Raw genomic sequence first — 12,987 nt, forward strand, 5'->3', positions numbered from 1 at the left:
TTTCAGCTTTCAAAAATGTGTCGTTTATTAAAAGATTTTTTCCTTTTCATTGTTATTGAAAAAGTAGCCAGAGGAGAAATATCATGTAAAGATGGGGTGAGAGAGACAGAGTTTAGTTTAGAAAGAAAACACACTAACAGGATTGGGGCAGATGAAGGAGAGAGGGCAAGGGCAGACGAATGCAGCAGAGTGGGGGAGGGGAGGTGGGGGGGGGGGGGGACTACAGTCAGCTTTTACAGTTCAAGAAGAGAAAGGCAGCTAAAATAAACAAAACATATTATTCCTGACCAATCAGCAGTGGTCGCTGCAGTAGAAAACATACATGAAAAAAGAACATAAACAATGAAAAATAAGTGCAATTGGTTTCTCTGTCATAACACAACCGTATAAAAACAGGAGTCGGGTGGAGGACACCCCCAGCCTCTGATCAGCGCCTGGCACATCGCAACATCACGTTTGAAGACAGGATGGGGTAAGACTGCCAGACTCCGGATCTGCGGCCGAGGGGCTGTACGCTCCACAAACATAGGCAGTAACATGGAGGCTGCCAACGGCTCTGTGTTCACATGTGGTGCTTTTTGGAGGAGTCTGGTCTGTGGATACCCCCCCTCTCCATTTATGTAAATAGTGTATGAACCACTCATACCAATTTAAAAATATTTTAGTCTAAATATTTACAATACCTTTGCAATACAGGTAAATCCAATCACATCATTAACACCCCCTCCTACATTTAGAAGAATATTGTGAGCAGATTTCCAAATAAAGAGAGAGCCTCTATCATCTAAGTTAGATCTGGAATTAGAACCATAGCAGCAGTAGAGGGTGGTGCAAATAAAGATTTCCTCCCTTACATTTATATTTTCTCTGTTTTTTCAAGTTTTCAATAGCACCAGCTATAAGTGCAGTTCAGTCTGTTCCTTTGTTGATCAGAACCAAGAGAGAAGCCCCAAAGAAAGGCTACACTTTAAAGGTACAATGTGTAAGAATTGGCCTCCTGTCGAACGTCACTCCAAACAAATAGGGGGCAGCATCTCATCGGAGAACTGCTAACTGCTGCTCACTGTACTCCCGGCGTTAGCTACTTAGCTCAGTTAGCCGTGTGCCTAGCGGTCGTTAGCTGACTGAGTCTGCCCCGACCAGGAGCTCGGAGAACCAGGGGGCCGTTGGTGTTCACACCTCGGGAAACAGAACTGGGCTCAGCCAGGGCTAGCTGGTTAGCACGCTAACTTCAGTAGATATCTCTGCTACACAGTACATGGACGTCTTTGACATACAGCCAAAACTGTTACTTCTTCACATTCTGTTGATAAAGTTAGTTCGGTTTTTCATGTTTTCTGCTGCAATTCTGGCCATATCTTACACATTTCACCTTTAATACTACACGACAAATAGTAGCCACTGCTGTTGGTGTGTGTGAAAGTTGGAGATGTAGGCAGGTTGAATTAACTGTCGCGGGTTTTTAAGCAGTCGATAGATAGTTGATGATACTGTTGGTTTTGATGCTGTGTGTAACGTTTGAAGCAAGGTGAAAATGACTACATGTAGGCTTTCATGATTGAATGTGTACTGGTTTTGTGGAATAAAAGCAAACAATCAAAACGCAGTATGAATGCACTGAAAGCACAAAATGCTTTTCTGAACACATCCTATTTGGTAAAAGGCACAGTAGTCCAATAGTCCGATCATAAGATTTCACTTCTTTCGTTTTTTTCCCCTCACATGATAGCAATAAAAACCACAAACCGTCAACAGCATCTTCCCAATCGCCTCAAACAAATTGTAGGCCAAACTATGCAAGTGCACAGCAGGCGGTATTCAGCTGCCCAATAAATAAATACAAACAATAAATAAATGCAGTGTCCGATCTACACATGAATAAATTAACTGTGGGACTCGAGAGTCATAGGTCTTTGAGTGGTCCTTGTTCTCTCCTCCAGCTGGTCTTCCCTGGATTTTCATGTCAGTTTGCAGTCGAGGACCGGGCAGCAACATCTGATCCACAGCATGACAAGAAAAGTCGTGTGACCTCTGATCGCCGTGATGTCACGCTTCTCTACGCCTTGCTGCGGATCTGCCAGCCAAGTGCCCAAGCAGTTCTTGGATTACATTCGTGAGCTGATGACATCATTTTTTCCACAGTCTCAGATGACTCGAACACACCACACGTTTAGTATAATGCTGCGTTCTGTACACTTGTCACATCACCAGCTACAAGATTTTCAGTGACTTCAGCGTCACGTTTCCTCTTCCAGCCAGTTGTCTTGTTTCTATCTAAAAGTGAATGTAAGGTCAAACGTGTCTCCTGCCATAAGACTAGAATCAAATTCAGCTCACCCTGTGTTACTCACTCTGGACTGAATCCTAACTAGAATTGCCTCATTACAACAAACCATGGAGGCTTTCATTCTCAAAACGGACATCAGCGTTTCTATTTTCAGGTGGAGTGTTCCCCTCAAGTTAGATTTCTACCGAAACATTCCTCCCTGAATACATTGATTGCTTTCATGCTGAGGAGAAACTATTATTTACTCCTCGAAATTCTTCAAAATCTTTCCGATTGATCGTTACTCAGATGTAGATAACCTGTCAGTTTGTTCTTTCCTGCCCCCCCATCAACCACAACTGCCTTTCCATGCAGATGTTTAGATTATTATGTAATTGTGATTCATTATCAACTCTGATTTGATTCTTTTAAACACATTTTGTCCTTTTGTTTGAATTAACTGTTGTCATTGTGGTCTTGGTGGGGGGGTCATGTATGATCCATCAGTTGTCTTCATCATCTATCCCCTCTCTTTAATGCATCTATGATCTCAGGCCCTCAGCCTCTTCCTTTCTTCCCCTCACAGCAGCTCTTAGCTCGGTGGTGCATCAAAGCAAGGCTGCTGGCTCTTTAATTGTTCAGTGCATCAGGTCTCTAACGGGGTGGGGCACACCCTGGGCAAAGGCTTGAGAGTGACATGTGGAGATTGATTTGGACCCTGACAGGTCTCGATGGTCTCACTCTCACACTGCTGTCCAGCAACAGGCTGGCTTTGGCACCGGATTGGCTTCTTCATATTTTTGGGGTGCTGCTTGAAGGGTGTGGTAGAAGAGATGGAGCTGTCTTGTGTGGCTGGACTGCCCAGCCTGCCGGGTGGGAGGACAGAAGCAGCGGGCTGATTTTCATTGTTACCTGCTGCTGAGGTGCCCTCATGTGATGGGCAGGCCTTTCGAGGGGACAGGATGGGGGCAACGTGAACCCACGTCAGGCTCGGTTCAGAGCTTTGACCTGCTTTGTATTGTGATAGCTTGCCTTGTTCCTCGCTGTCACTGTCCTTTCCTTTTGTGTCCTCTTTTAGCTGGCTGTCACCGGCCCCATCTGGTGAATTTTGGTTTGCATCAGATGCCAGTGATGGAGGAGGCGGGCAGCCCCTTTCGTCACGATCTTGCTTCACCCTCTTCTCCTCTGTACCAATGTGAGGGCACTTGAGAAGCACAGGGGACGGTGTGGGGGAGTCTGTACCTGTCCAGCTGAGCCTGCGCTTCTGGAAAATGAGCAGGAGAGTACTTTGAAGTGAATATAGAACTCAGTTGTTGTTTGCGCGTGCACAATTAGACTCTTGCACGCACAGGTATGCATGTGTTCTCACCTTGACGGGAATATGTAACTGATCCCTGTGCTTGTGTGGCGGAGTGGAGCTGGAAGTGTCTTGGAGGGAGCGAGCGGGGGACGCGGCGATGCTGGAGGCTGCAGAGACGGGCTGAGCAGGGATGTGAGGAAACCAAAGCTTCAGCATCATCTCCACCTGGAGCAGAGTGTTCAGGTACTTCTCCCTACAAAAATAGATAGGTTGAAAAAGAAGATAAAAACTTTAAGTGAGGACCAGATGGCCATGGATTCGTGTTACCGCACAGGAAAACATCTGGATGTTTATGGTCCTGCATAAAGCTCTAGATAAATTTAAGTTTCTCTGCACTGTCAGTGAATGCTGTAACTCTACCTACCCCAAGGACTGTTCAATAAAACATGGAACGGGAGATGAGACTGGAAATGGAAGACTACCTCGTCGGCTACTCCTTGTTATAACTCCTATCTTATGATCATTACATGCTAAAAACTAAAATATAGTGTTGGAGACGATAAGAATGAGTAACAGATAGTTAGATATACTGAGGGTGAATGGTGGGACAATGTCTTACCCACTGTTAGGTCTCTGTAAAACCCCCACAATCCTCTGGATTCGATCCATGGCAACGCTCTGTTGGAAACTACTCAAACCTGTCAATCAAAAACATAATAACCTGTCAGCGTTCGCAGTCTGAGACGTTGTAGTCACAGAAAACAGATGCACATGTAGACAGTCTCTCTTTGTCCCTCACACACACACACACACACACACACACACACCACTTTCACTCTGTGATATCGGTAAACTCTTGTGAGCTGATGAGTCAGCCAGAAGACTGTCGCTTCACACAGGCTGCACTTTGGACTACATCAATAGGCTGCGTCAATACAGACTGCTGCACAAAGGAACACTCTATATCACAGTGGAGTGAAGCCACTCAGATCATATAAACCTGCGCCCATTCTCGACAACTTTAGCTGCCAGTCTGCGCACGTGTTTGACTGAAAGCAGTGATGTGAGGATGCTTACCGCGGTCGAATCGGCCCCTCTTCAGTCCATTCAGCAGCTCCAGCAGGGGCCTGACGAAACCCTGTAGCTCAGCACACTGACAGAGGAAGAGGGAGAGAAGATAAATTACTACTGAGTTTGGGTTAGGCCTTGCTGTCTGAATCAGTCTTTTGGGCTTTCCCCTGCACATATGGCTCTGTCATCATCACCCTCTTCTTCTGCGCCCTCCACCCAGTCCCTCACCTTTTGAGCAAACAGCAGGTCTCCCTGTGATTTTGGGATCTGGCTTGTAGGGTCCGTGTCATCCAAGCTGATGTGAGTCGCTTTGCCGCTGCCCTCCAACCTGTATGGCTCCTCCTCTTCCTCTTTGTCTGTGAAGCCGTCGCACGTCCACTGGGACCCGGGACTCTCCGATCCTCTGTCTCCACTGGCCACAGCCCCGCCCACGTCGCCGATGATGACAGAGGAAGAGCTGTCCGTCAGGAAAACGTCCGTGTCGTCCTCCGCCTGCTCCGAGTCGCTGAACAAGAAGCTGTCATTGGAGCTCAGGGAGTCGAAGGAGGGTTGAGAGGAAGTGCTGCCCTGGGACTGCATTGCTGTTGGGGTGGCAGCAGAGGGTTTGGGTTATTATTACAATCATTACAGTTACTACAATTCAGCTGAGAAAGAAACAATAAAAGACGTGGCTGAAGGCTCAAAACCAGCACGTTTGAAGTTGTTACTAGAGTGAGAGGCAGGGCAGATCGAGACAGACAGGAAAGCGAAAGGATGGAAACAAAATCCACGCAAAGAACTGCTTTCCATTTGGCAACACTCCATTTTTTCCCATCTCTCTCCCAAAAATAATAACCCCAATTACTCAAAATGGTGGCTATACCAGTGCCCTAGTTTAACATGGTGCAGAGTGGGACTGTGGGGTAGGCACACAATGGTAGTGCATGTCTGGCTCCCATTGAGGAGATTGGAGACTGGAGAGGAGAGTAAAATGTGAGGGGGATGGGAGCTTGTAGAGTAGTGAAATCAGAATAAGCAGTCTCTCTCTCTCTCTCTCTCCCCCCACTGCCTCTGGTGCTCTCTCTCGCCCCTCCTCTCTGTCTCGGGCTTGCTCCATCCCCCCCACCCACCCACCCAACACACACACACACTCACTCATACACTCACACACTCACACTCTCTTTCCTCTACGGCTGCATTTCTGTATGCCTCTCATCTCTCTCTGCTCTGCCTTCAGCTCATCCTGTTCGTTATGCACACAGGCCTGGTGGCTCCTCTTCCTCTCCTCTTCCACAGAGCAGCCCTCCTCCTCCTCCTGCTCTCTTACTCACATTTTACATTCTGTATCTCTGGCCATGTGCCTCTCTTTCTGTCTCTCTCTCTTCCTCTTCTGCCTTCCCCTTTCCTTCTCTCTCTCTATAATCTCCGAGTGCCTGCTGGTCTCTGATCCCACCAACACATAGGGGAGGAAATTAGAGGGGGGGGGGGGGGGGTCACCGGAACACACTCAACTAGTACACACACCAACACAGCTTTCATCAGTATGAGAGTAAAGTCTAAACTCACTCACAGACAAAGGGGAGCGACACACATTTTTGCAGTGTGCCCACACAGGTGAAAAAGACCAAGAACCACCCATTCGCGAGTTCGCACAATGTCTCAGTTTCAGGAAACAGTTTAACAAGCCTGTTCAGCCTTTGCAACGCACAAAATGACCTGCCATTCATATTTTATTTGTATCTGCTGACTGCCCCCCTCCCCAGGCTAGCTGTTTCCTCTTTAAACTCTAAATTGCTTGCACGCATATGCGGAATAATCACAATACAATAAATTCATTCTTTATTCCCAAATTTCCTTCGCCCTGTGTGATTTAGTTAGCAGCCTGCGGTGGATGGGATTGGGATGGAGATGGAGGGAGAGTGGGTGGGACGGGATGGAGGTGATGATGCATGTGTCGGTACAGTCTGCACAGGTAGACATGGACCATGAGGCTGCGTCTCAGGTGTTGGCTGCCTGGCTGTGTGTGCTCACCGCGTTGCCCACAGCAGGAGCACACCGCGCATTTCTATGCGAAATGTTCTTTTGTACAGTTGTAACAAATGTGCATGTGTTAAAACCTCAGATATCGATGACACGAGAACAAAGTAAATATCTAATACAAGATCAGATCACATGGTGCTGGTATATAAAAGCCATATAAAAGCGATCGCACATCATTCAATGGTAATGATTTATTAACAATATAGAAGGAGCAAAGTCACATGAGAAATAAACAGCTTCTGGCTAAATTAACAGATTGTACCGGGGGCACATACGGGATATAGCGGGACAGGAAATTCCTTATGGCTCGGCTGCCAACTTCGGGAAACATTAGCCATGAAACACAAAAGCCGCTGGAGATACTCACCTTCAGTAATGCCAGTTAAAAGCAGCAGCTGCCAGAAACAATCGCTTACGGCTCAATCTTCCACTTTGATACGACGGATCCGTCAATACACTCTCCGTAGCTGGAGCAGCATCGGGGCGCCCAGCCTCAGCTCTCTCTGTCTCTCTCACACACACACACACGCACACACCGACCGGCCGTTCATCGGTTTGTGTCTTTGCTCGGTCTTTCTCTCGGCAGTTTACGAGCATCAACATGTGCGGGAATCCACGTGCCCACGTTTTGCGCGTATCCCATTGGCTGCTGTCCCAGCAGAGGCGCACGCCATTGGCTGACCCCTCCAGCCAGTGGTTGCTGTACTAGCGTTTGATTGGACGGCGTCCCGGGCACTCACGGTCCTGCCCACTCATGTGTCGCTCGTGTGTGTGGTGTCGGGCAGGGCTGCGCTACTACAGCGTGCGGGTGTAAACACACGCACGGCGCCGGCCCGAGAGATGCACAATATGTTCTATGCATCTGATGGACACAGTATGTATGATCCCGCCTCCTCACGCTCGCTCCCAAAACACTAAAAGCATGCGAACCCCGAACGCGCCTGAAAATAAGAAACTTATGCAACCCAGCTCACCCATCACACTGATTTGGGTTTAATTGAATAAATGCATGTGGAAATAACAGACACCAGCAAAGCATAGATCATTTTCCTCCTCAGTGAAGAGCCTAACCTCTAATCTGTGGGGAAGGCGGCTGTAATTCAAAATAAATAAGGACATTTGTTGGGATGTAAAAGGCATTCAGGCACAAAAAAGACTAACATGATCTTTGATAACCGGGTCCAGCCACACCTCACCGCATAGACCAGGCCATCATCACCACCATTATAGTGGAACAGAGCACCCTTACATGAATTTTATAGTGTGCAGAGTCAGGCTCCAGGCTCAACTTTCAGAACCAAGTAATGCTAATATACACCTCCATGGCTCCTTCCTCCTTTCTCCAGTCTTTCTAAAGAGGTTCTCTAACAGCAAAGTCAGTCATCAATAAGCCTGTGACACTTGAAGATCCTATAGGAGCAAATGTGAGATGTTACATTTCCTGGAATATTGTATTTTTAATGGCTGGGGTACTGCAACATTGCCAGGAATGTGTCAGCTTATTATTCCAACATAGTTCTTTAACCCTATGTGATATCTTAGCTGAAGTGAAACCGACAAACAGGCTCTACGACTCTAAATATTCAGCGCCACAAACATCCGTAAACATAAAATTCTTTCGCAAAAAGTGTTGAGGTTGCGCAACTGGAAAACCTGTCAAAAGATAAAGCGAGATGAGAGTAAAAGGGTGAAACAACTAAATGAAAAGGTGATATTTGATTGAAAAGGTAATATTTGATGCCATTTTGTAAAATAAGATCCCTGCTACAGTAAAATGTACATAATAGGGATTCGACCACAATGCAGTAAGTCAGCTTTCAGGTCCATGATTTATGGCCATAACAGTCTCCCCCTCTCATAGGTTACTACAAAGTGAACTCAGTGACCCTCCACTTGAAACATGCAGTGCAGTATTCCAGCACTATGTATGTATAGACCACACACACACACACATGCCCCATACTCATTATATTTATTGATATTTTCTCTCCCCACAAGACTTTAATTGCAGGTCAGTCATTATGCTGGCTTTTACTGGTATTTTTAGATGGGAAATGCCAGGTTCAGCAGGAGAGGTGGTGGATGCCTCTAAGCGCCTTGCATGTCAGGCCTGAAGGGGCCCTTCCCCCGCTATACATACAACATACACATGAACCCATCGACCCCTCTCCTCAACATACACACAACAGGCTGTGTCCTTGTGTGATCGACAATACCTGTCTTTAAGCCTTGTAAGCATATACAGTCACTTAGTAACCTCAACACCAGGTGAGCAAAACCACCCCTTTTATTGTCAAAACACAATCATAGTTAACCTTTGGCAATAGTAAACCACGGGAAAGGGGTCTGTTTGTGTATACATAGTAGGGACCAGGTCAATAGTAAAAGACTCCCCTCCCCCTCCCCTGCATTCCTCTGCAACACATGAACCCGTTGAACCTACTCTGAGTTCATGGGTGTTGAAGACAACCCCCATCACTTCCATCTTTCCATCTCCCTTCCCCCTTCGTTCCATCCCCCACCTGGTTTCTGTGTGTCTTTCTCTCCATCCCCTTCTCATTATCTTCCCTTATATTGACATGCTTGAGAATAGAAGTGATCATGTGAGGCCAAACCCTGTGGAAGGTGCTTTTGTCAGTGCAGTGGGTCAAAGTGCAATGTGCCACATTGGTCCCCAATAAGGAAAATGCATCTTTTCTATGTTGGATTTCTCAATGCAGAATTAGAGTGATGTACATCTGGAATAAAATCAGTTTGAAGCTTTAATACAGTGGTTTATAGATTTACCGCTGAGGCTTGTGTCCTCAGGTGACATGTAAGACAGCACAGCAGATGATCCTACGGTTTATCTCAGGACGAGAGTGAGAACGTTGAATTGTATTTAAATCATATTAGTTTCATTATCATATTGTTAATGTTACTGTAATGACATTTGTTTTGCGGTCTTGCTTGCTGTGAAAGCATGCAGGAGGTCTCCTAAGGCCAAATGCATAAGTGGGTGTGGTGAGAGCTAGACACCAAAACAGAAAGCTGACCCACCTGAGGGAAGACAGAGGCCTTAAGAGAGACTAAAATGTCTCCGCTCTTGTTGAGGGGGTAGAGCAACATATCGCGTTTCACCTGGAAACCAGGACAGCTGCGAAACAATTACACACTGTTGCTGTTATGTCCTCTCTGCACTGCACCTGTCTGCCAATCTTTCCCTTCTTCACCCTCCTCTCACGTAGAGGAATTTTACTGACACATTACATTTAAACAGTCTTGACAAAGGAGCAGGATAAAACAGCCTATGTATTCCCTTTTTACTGTTTATGCATGGTTGCATGTGCCAGTGCCTGCACAATGTAATTCATGGTATGACAAGCAGGAACAGCACTGTTATTTATTTATTTATTTCACATTTAAAGTATCAATTATTTGGTTTGAAGCAGCCCAGTTCACAGTGATCATTTACTTCAGCAGTATTATTAACCATTATCTCTCTTTCAGTCACTCTCTGGTCCTTTTGAGGTGGATTCTGCTCTGACATTGGTGGATCAGGACTTTCATAACCGTCGTTAATCAAATGTCGAGAGTTAAACGGCGCTTTGCTTCATGCAACATGGCTGTAGCCCGATAGGACATTATGGGTCAACCCATGGTTTGACCATAAATCACGCCAAGCTTTGACATCTATTCAAAGCCGGAGAAAGTCTCTCTCCTCCTGCCGAGGCTGCAGCGTTCTCCGCCGCTCCCATTTGCGGAACCGGGACATGTGTTCATCCGAATAAACAGAGGGATATTCACATGTCGGTGAGACGCTCCGCTGGCAGATTTGTGAATGAAATCAAACGGCACGCCCACTGCTAAGACGCGGCCAATGATGTGTAAAAGTATTCTGACCACACCCCCTCGACGGAGCCCTGAGCGACCAATGAGAGGCCGACAAATGTTATTGCTGTTGCATAATTTGGCTGAAGTGCTTCACGTTTAAGCGGGCCGGTACACAGTGTGAAAAGATGGAGATGAGAGTCAGAGGAGGTGGAGAACGAATAAAACAGTGGTTTTCGTGCTATATATACAGACCTGTTAGTAGACTTCAGACAGTCATACACTCTGGCCCGAGGTTGCCTCGTGATGTGATTAGGAAAAAATAGCACGCAGCGGAAACAAGTGCGATTTTTCTGAAGTCGCTTACAGAAACTAATCCAGACACTAATACTTTCTTGAAATGAGTTTCAGGGAGTTTCAGAAAAAAAGGTGGACGACTTCGATAACGACTAAAAATAATAATAAAAATGATCATAGGCTATCAACACTCTGATTAATTCAGGACCACTAAACTGAAATTAGACCATAAAATACATGACAATGAAATAAGTCATGGGTTTATGGTAAAATTTGTTTTTCAATGGCTAATCTATCTATCTATCTATCTATCTATCTATCTATCTATCTATCTGCTATTGAAAGCTCTTCTAGAGTTGTCACAGTGCAGTAAGTGATGTAACCTTTGCAGTTTTATTTTAATGTTTTAAGTTTATCCTTGACTCCAGAATGTGATGTAATCTAGATCAAAAGACTCTTGGCTGGATTGCCTTGGATTTTTTTAAAGGGGAAAGCCACCCTAAAAACAGAAATGGGATTGTTTTTGAAATGTGTGGGTTTTTTGTTTTTTGTTTTTTGTTTGTTTGTGTGTGTGTGTGTGTGTGTGTGTGTGTGTGTGTGTGTGTGTGTGTGTGTTGGGGGGCTGCGATCAGATGACAGTTTGCAGTGACAATGAAACAGGCTCAATAGGCTTCTTTGCTTTTGGATGTTACATTTCTAATGTAGCTGTGAATCAGACTTTCCCATCAAGATTGCTGCTGTTGTTCCATTATTCAGTTTTTATGAACTATTTCCGGGCCTGTAACCAATCTGGACAACGTTACAGAAACCATTGACAGTGTACATTCTGTTTTAGGGTGGATTTAAAAAAAACAGACCAAACCATGTAACGTGGAGAGGGCTCCCCCTAGTGTTTAAGAGTGAAGAAGTCTTTGAGACGTTCAAGTATATGTTCAGTTTATGTAACCCTTTTTTTTTTTTTTCTTTTTTTTATATAGAGATATGCTGTAAATCCAACTCACAGTCAGTCTTGGTCGGGATTATAAAACACCAAACAGAAAACATTTTTCTACACAGAATGATGCAACTTGATGACTGACAGACCACTGAATGTTGAACATCCCCACTTCAAAGATCACACTGTATTTCAGGGAATCAGGCTTTGTTGGCTGTGCAGATAACTGACAATGAAAATAACAATGGGCCGTCTGAACAGCAGACATTTTGAATTCTCATGGGAGGAAAAGCACAGGTGTCAAGAATAAAAGTAATGATGACTGTGTTTTATTGAAGAGTCCCAGTGAGTCATGACCGTGTGACCGTGGGCCAGCGTGAACAGTAACTGAGCACCTCGGTGTTATCAGTCATTGTAAATTTGCCTTAACAGTTTGCCTCATTTGCCTTAAATTCCCCCACAGTGATCAGCTCTGACAATTTTAGATCTTCTGTACATTAGTACAGGATGAGGGGGCAGTGTATTTAAAAGCTTTTTGACTAATTCTGTTCTATCTCTGGGGACCAACATCTGTAGAATATCATGAGATGAATCACATATAAAAGCTGTTAAAACACAAAATGTGAATGCATTCTCCCATAACAGTTGTTTTTTGTCCTGAAAATGAAGATACCCTTTGTTAATAGAGAGACTGTTACATAATTATAAAGGCATTCATTTAAATGGCTTTTTGCTAGCCCAGTGGTTCCAACACGCAGGATGGGACCCCATGAGGGGATTACTGGGGTAGGAAATAAGGAAAAAATATGATAAATGAATACGTGTTTTGTTTTTTGTTTTTTTTAATGTATATTTGTACTTCGGACCTCTAAACGGTTTTCAAGTTAAAGTTTCACTCTCAATCAACAGCACAAAAGCAGCAATGTGTTATTCACATTTAACAGTCTTATCGAACATCCTGAGAAAGGAGTGTCACGCTTTAACTGAACTTCTCACATATCATGTATTACTTTGTGTTAAGCAGTATAGCTGAGGATACCACAGTACCAGCCTGTGCGATTCGTCCTCACCCTCTCTATTAGTATTATCTAATAAAGTTATTAGGACAGATGAGGACTTCTTCTCACCCAGCCGTAATTTACAAGCACTTTTTTGAAAGTTCAGCAAATCAGATGCCTCCTCTCAGATTGACACATATTCATTTCTCCCCTGCAGTCTGTGTGTTTTTGCATTGTAAGCCCCCCCCCCCCCCCCCCCCCTTCACTCTCCTTTATCCCATTGCCATTTTTT

The 12,987-nt window shown here is 45.0% G+C and overlaps 1 protein-coding gene across 1 annotated transcript; it reads right to left on the reverse strand.

Moving 5' to 3' along the window:
- LOC143324036 (uncharacterized) lies at positions 1 to 7,217 on the reverse strand. The gene is made up of 6 exons (XM_076736214.1): positions 7,024 to 7,217; positions 4,866 to 5,218; positions 4,644 to 4,719; positions 4,186 to 4,264; positions 3,636 to 3,819; positions 1 to 3,530 (listed from the first exon to the last, which is right to left on the reverse strand). The coding sequence occupies exons 2-6, from the start codon at positions 5,214 to 5,216 to the stop codon at positions 2,913 to 2,915; spliced, it is 1,308 nt and encodes a 435-aa protein (XP_076592329.1). The 5' UTR covers positions 5,217 to 5,218; positions 7,024 to 7,217; the 3' UTR covers positions 1 to 2,912.
- Between the last annotated feature and the right edge of the window lie 5,770 nt (positions 7,218 to 12,987).

Source organism: Chaetodon auriga, chromosome 8 (genome assembly GCF_051107435.1).
Source record: "Chaetodon auriga isolate fChaAug3 chromosome 8, fChaAug3.hap1, whole genome shotgun sequence".
NCBI classification, from domain to species: domain Eukaryota; kingdom Metazoa; phylum Chordata; class Actinopteri; order Chaetodontiformes; family Chaetodontidae; genus Chaetodon; species Chaetodon auriga.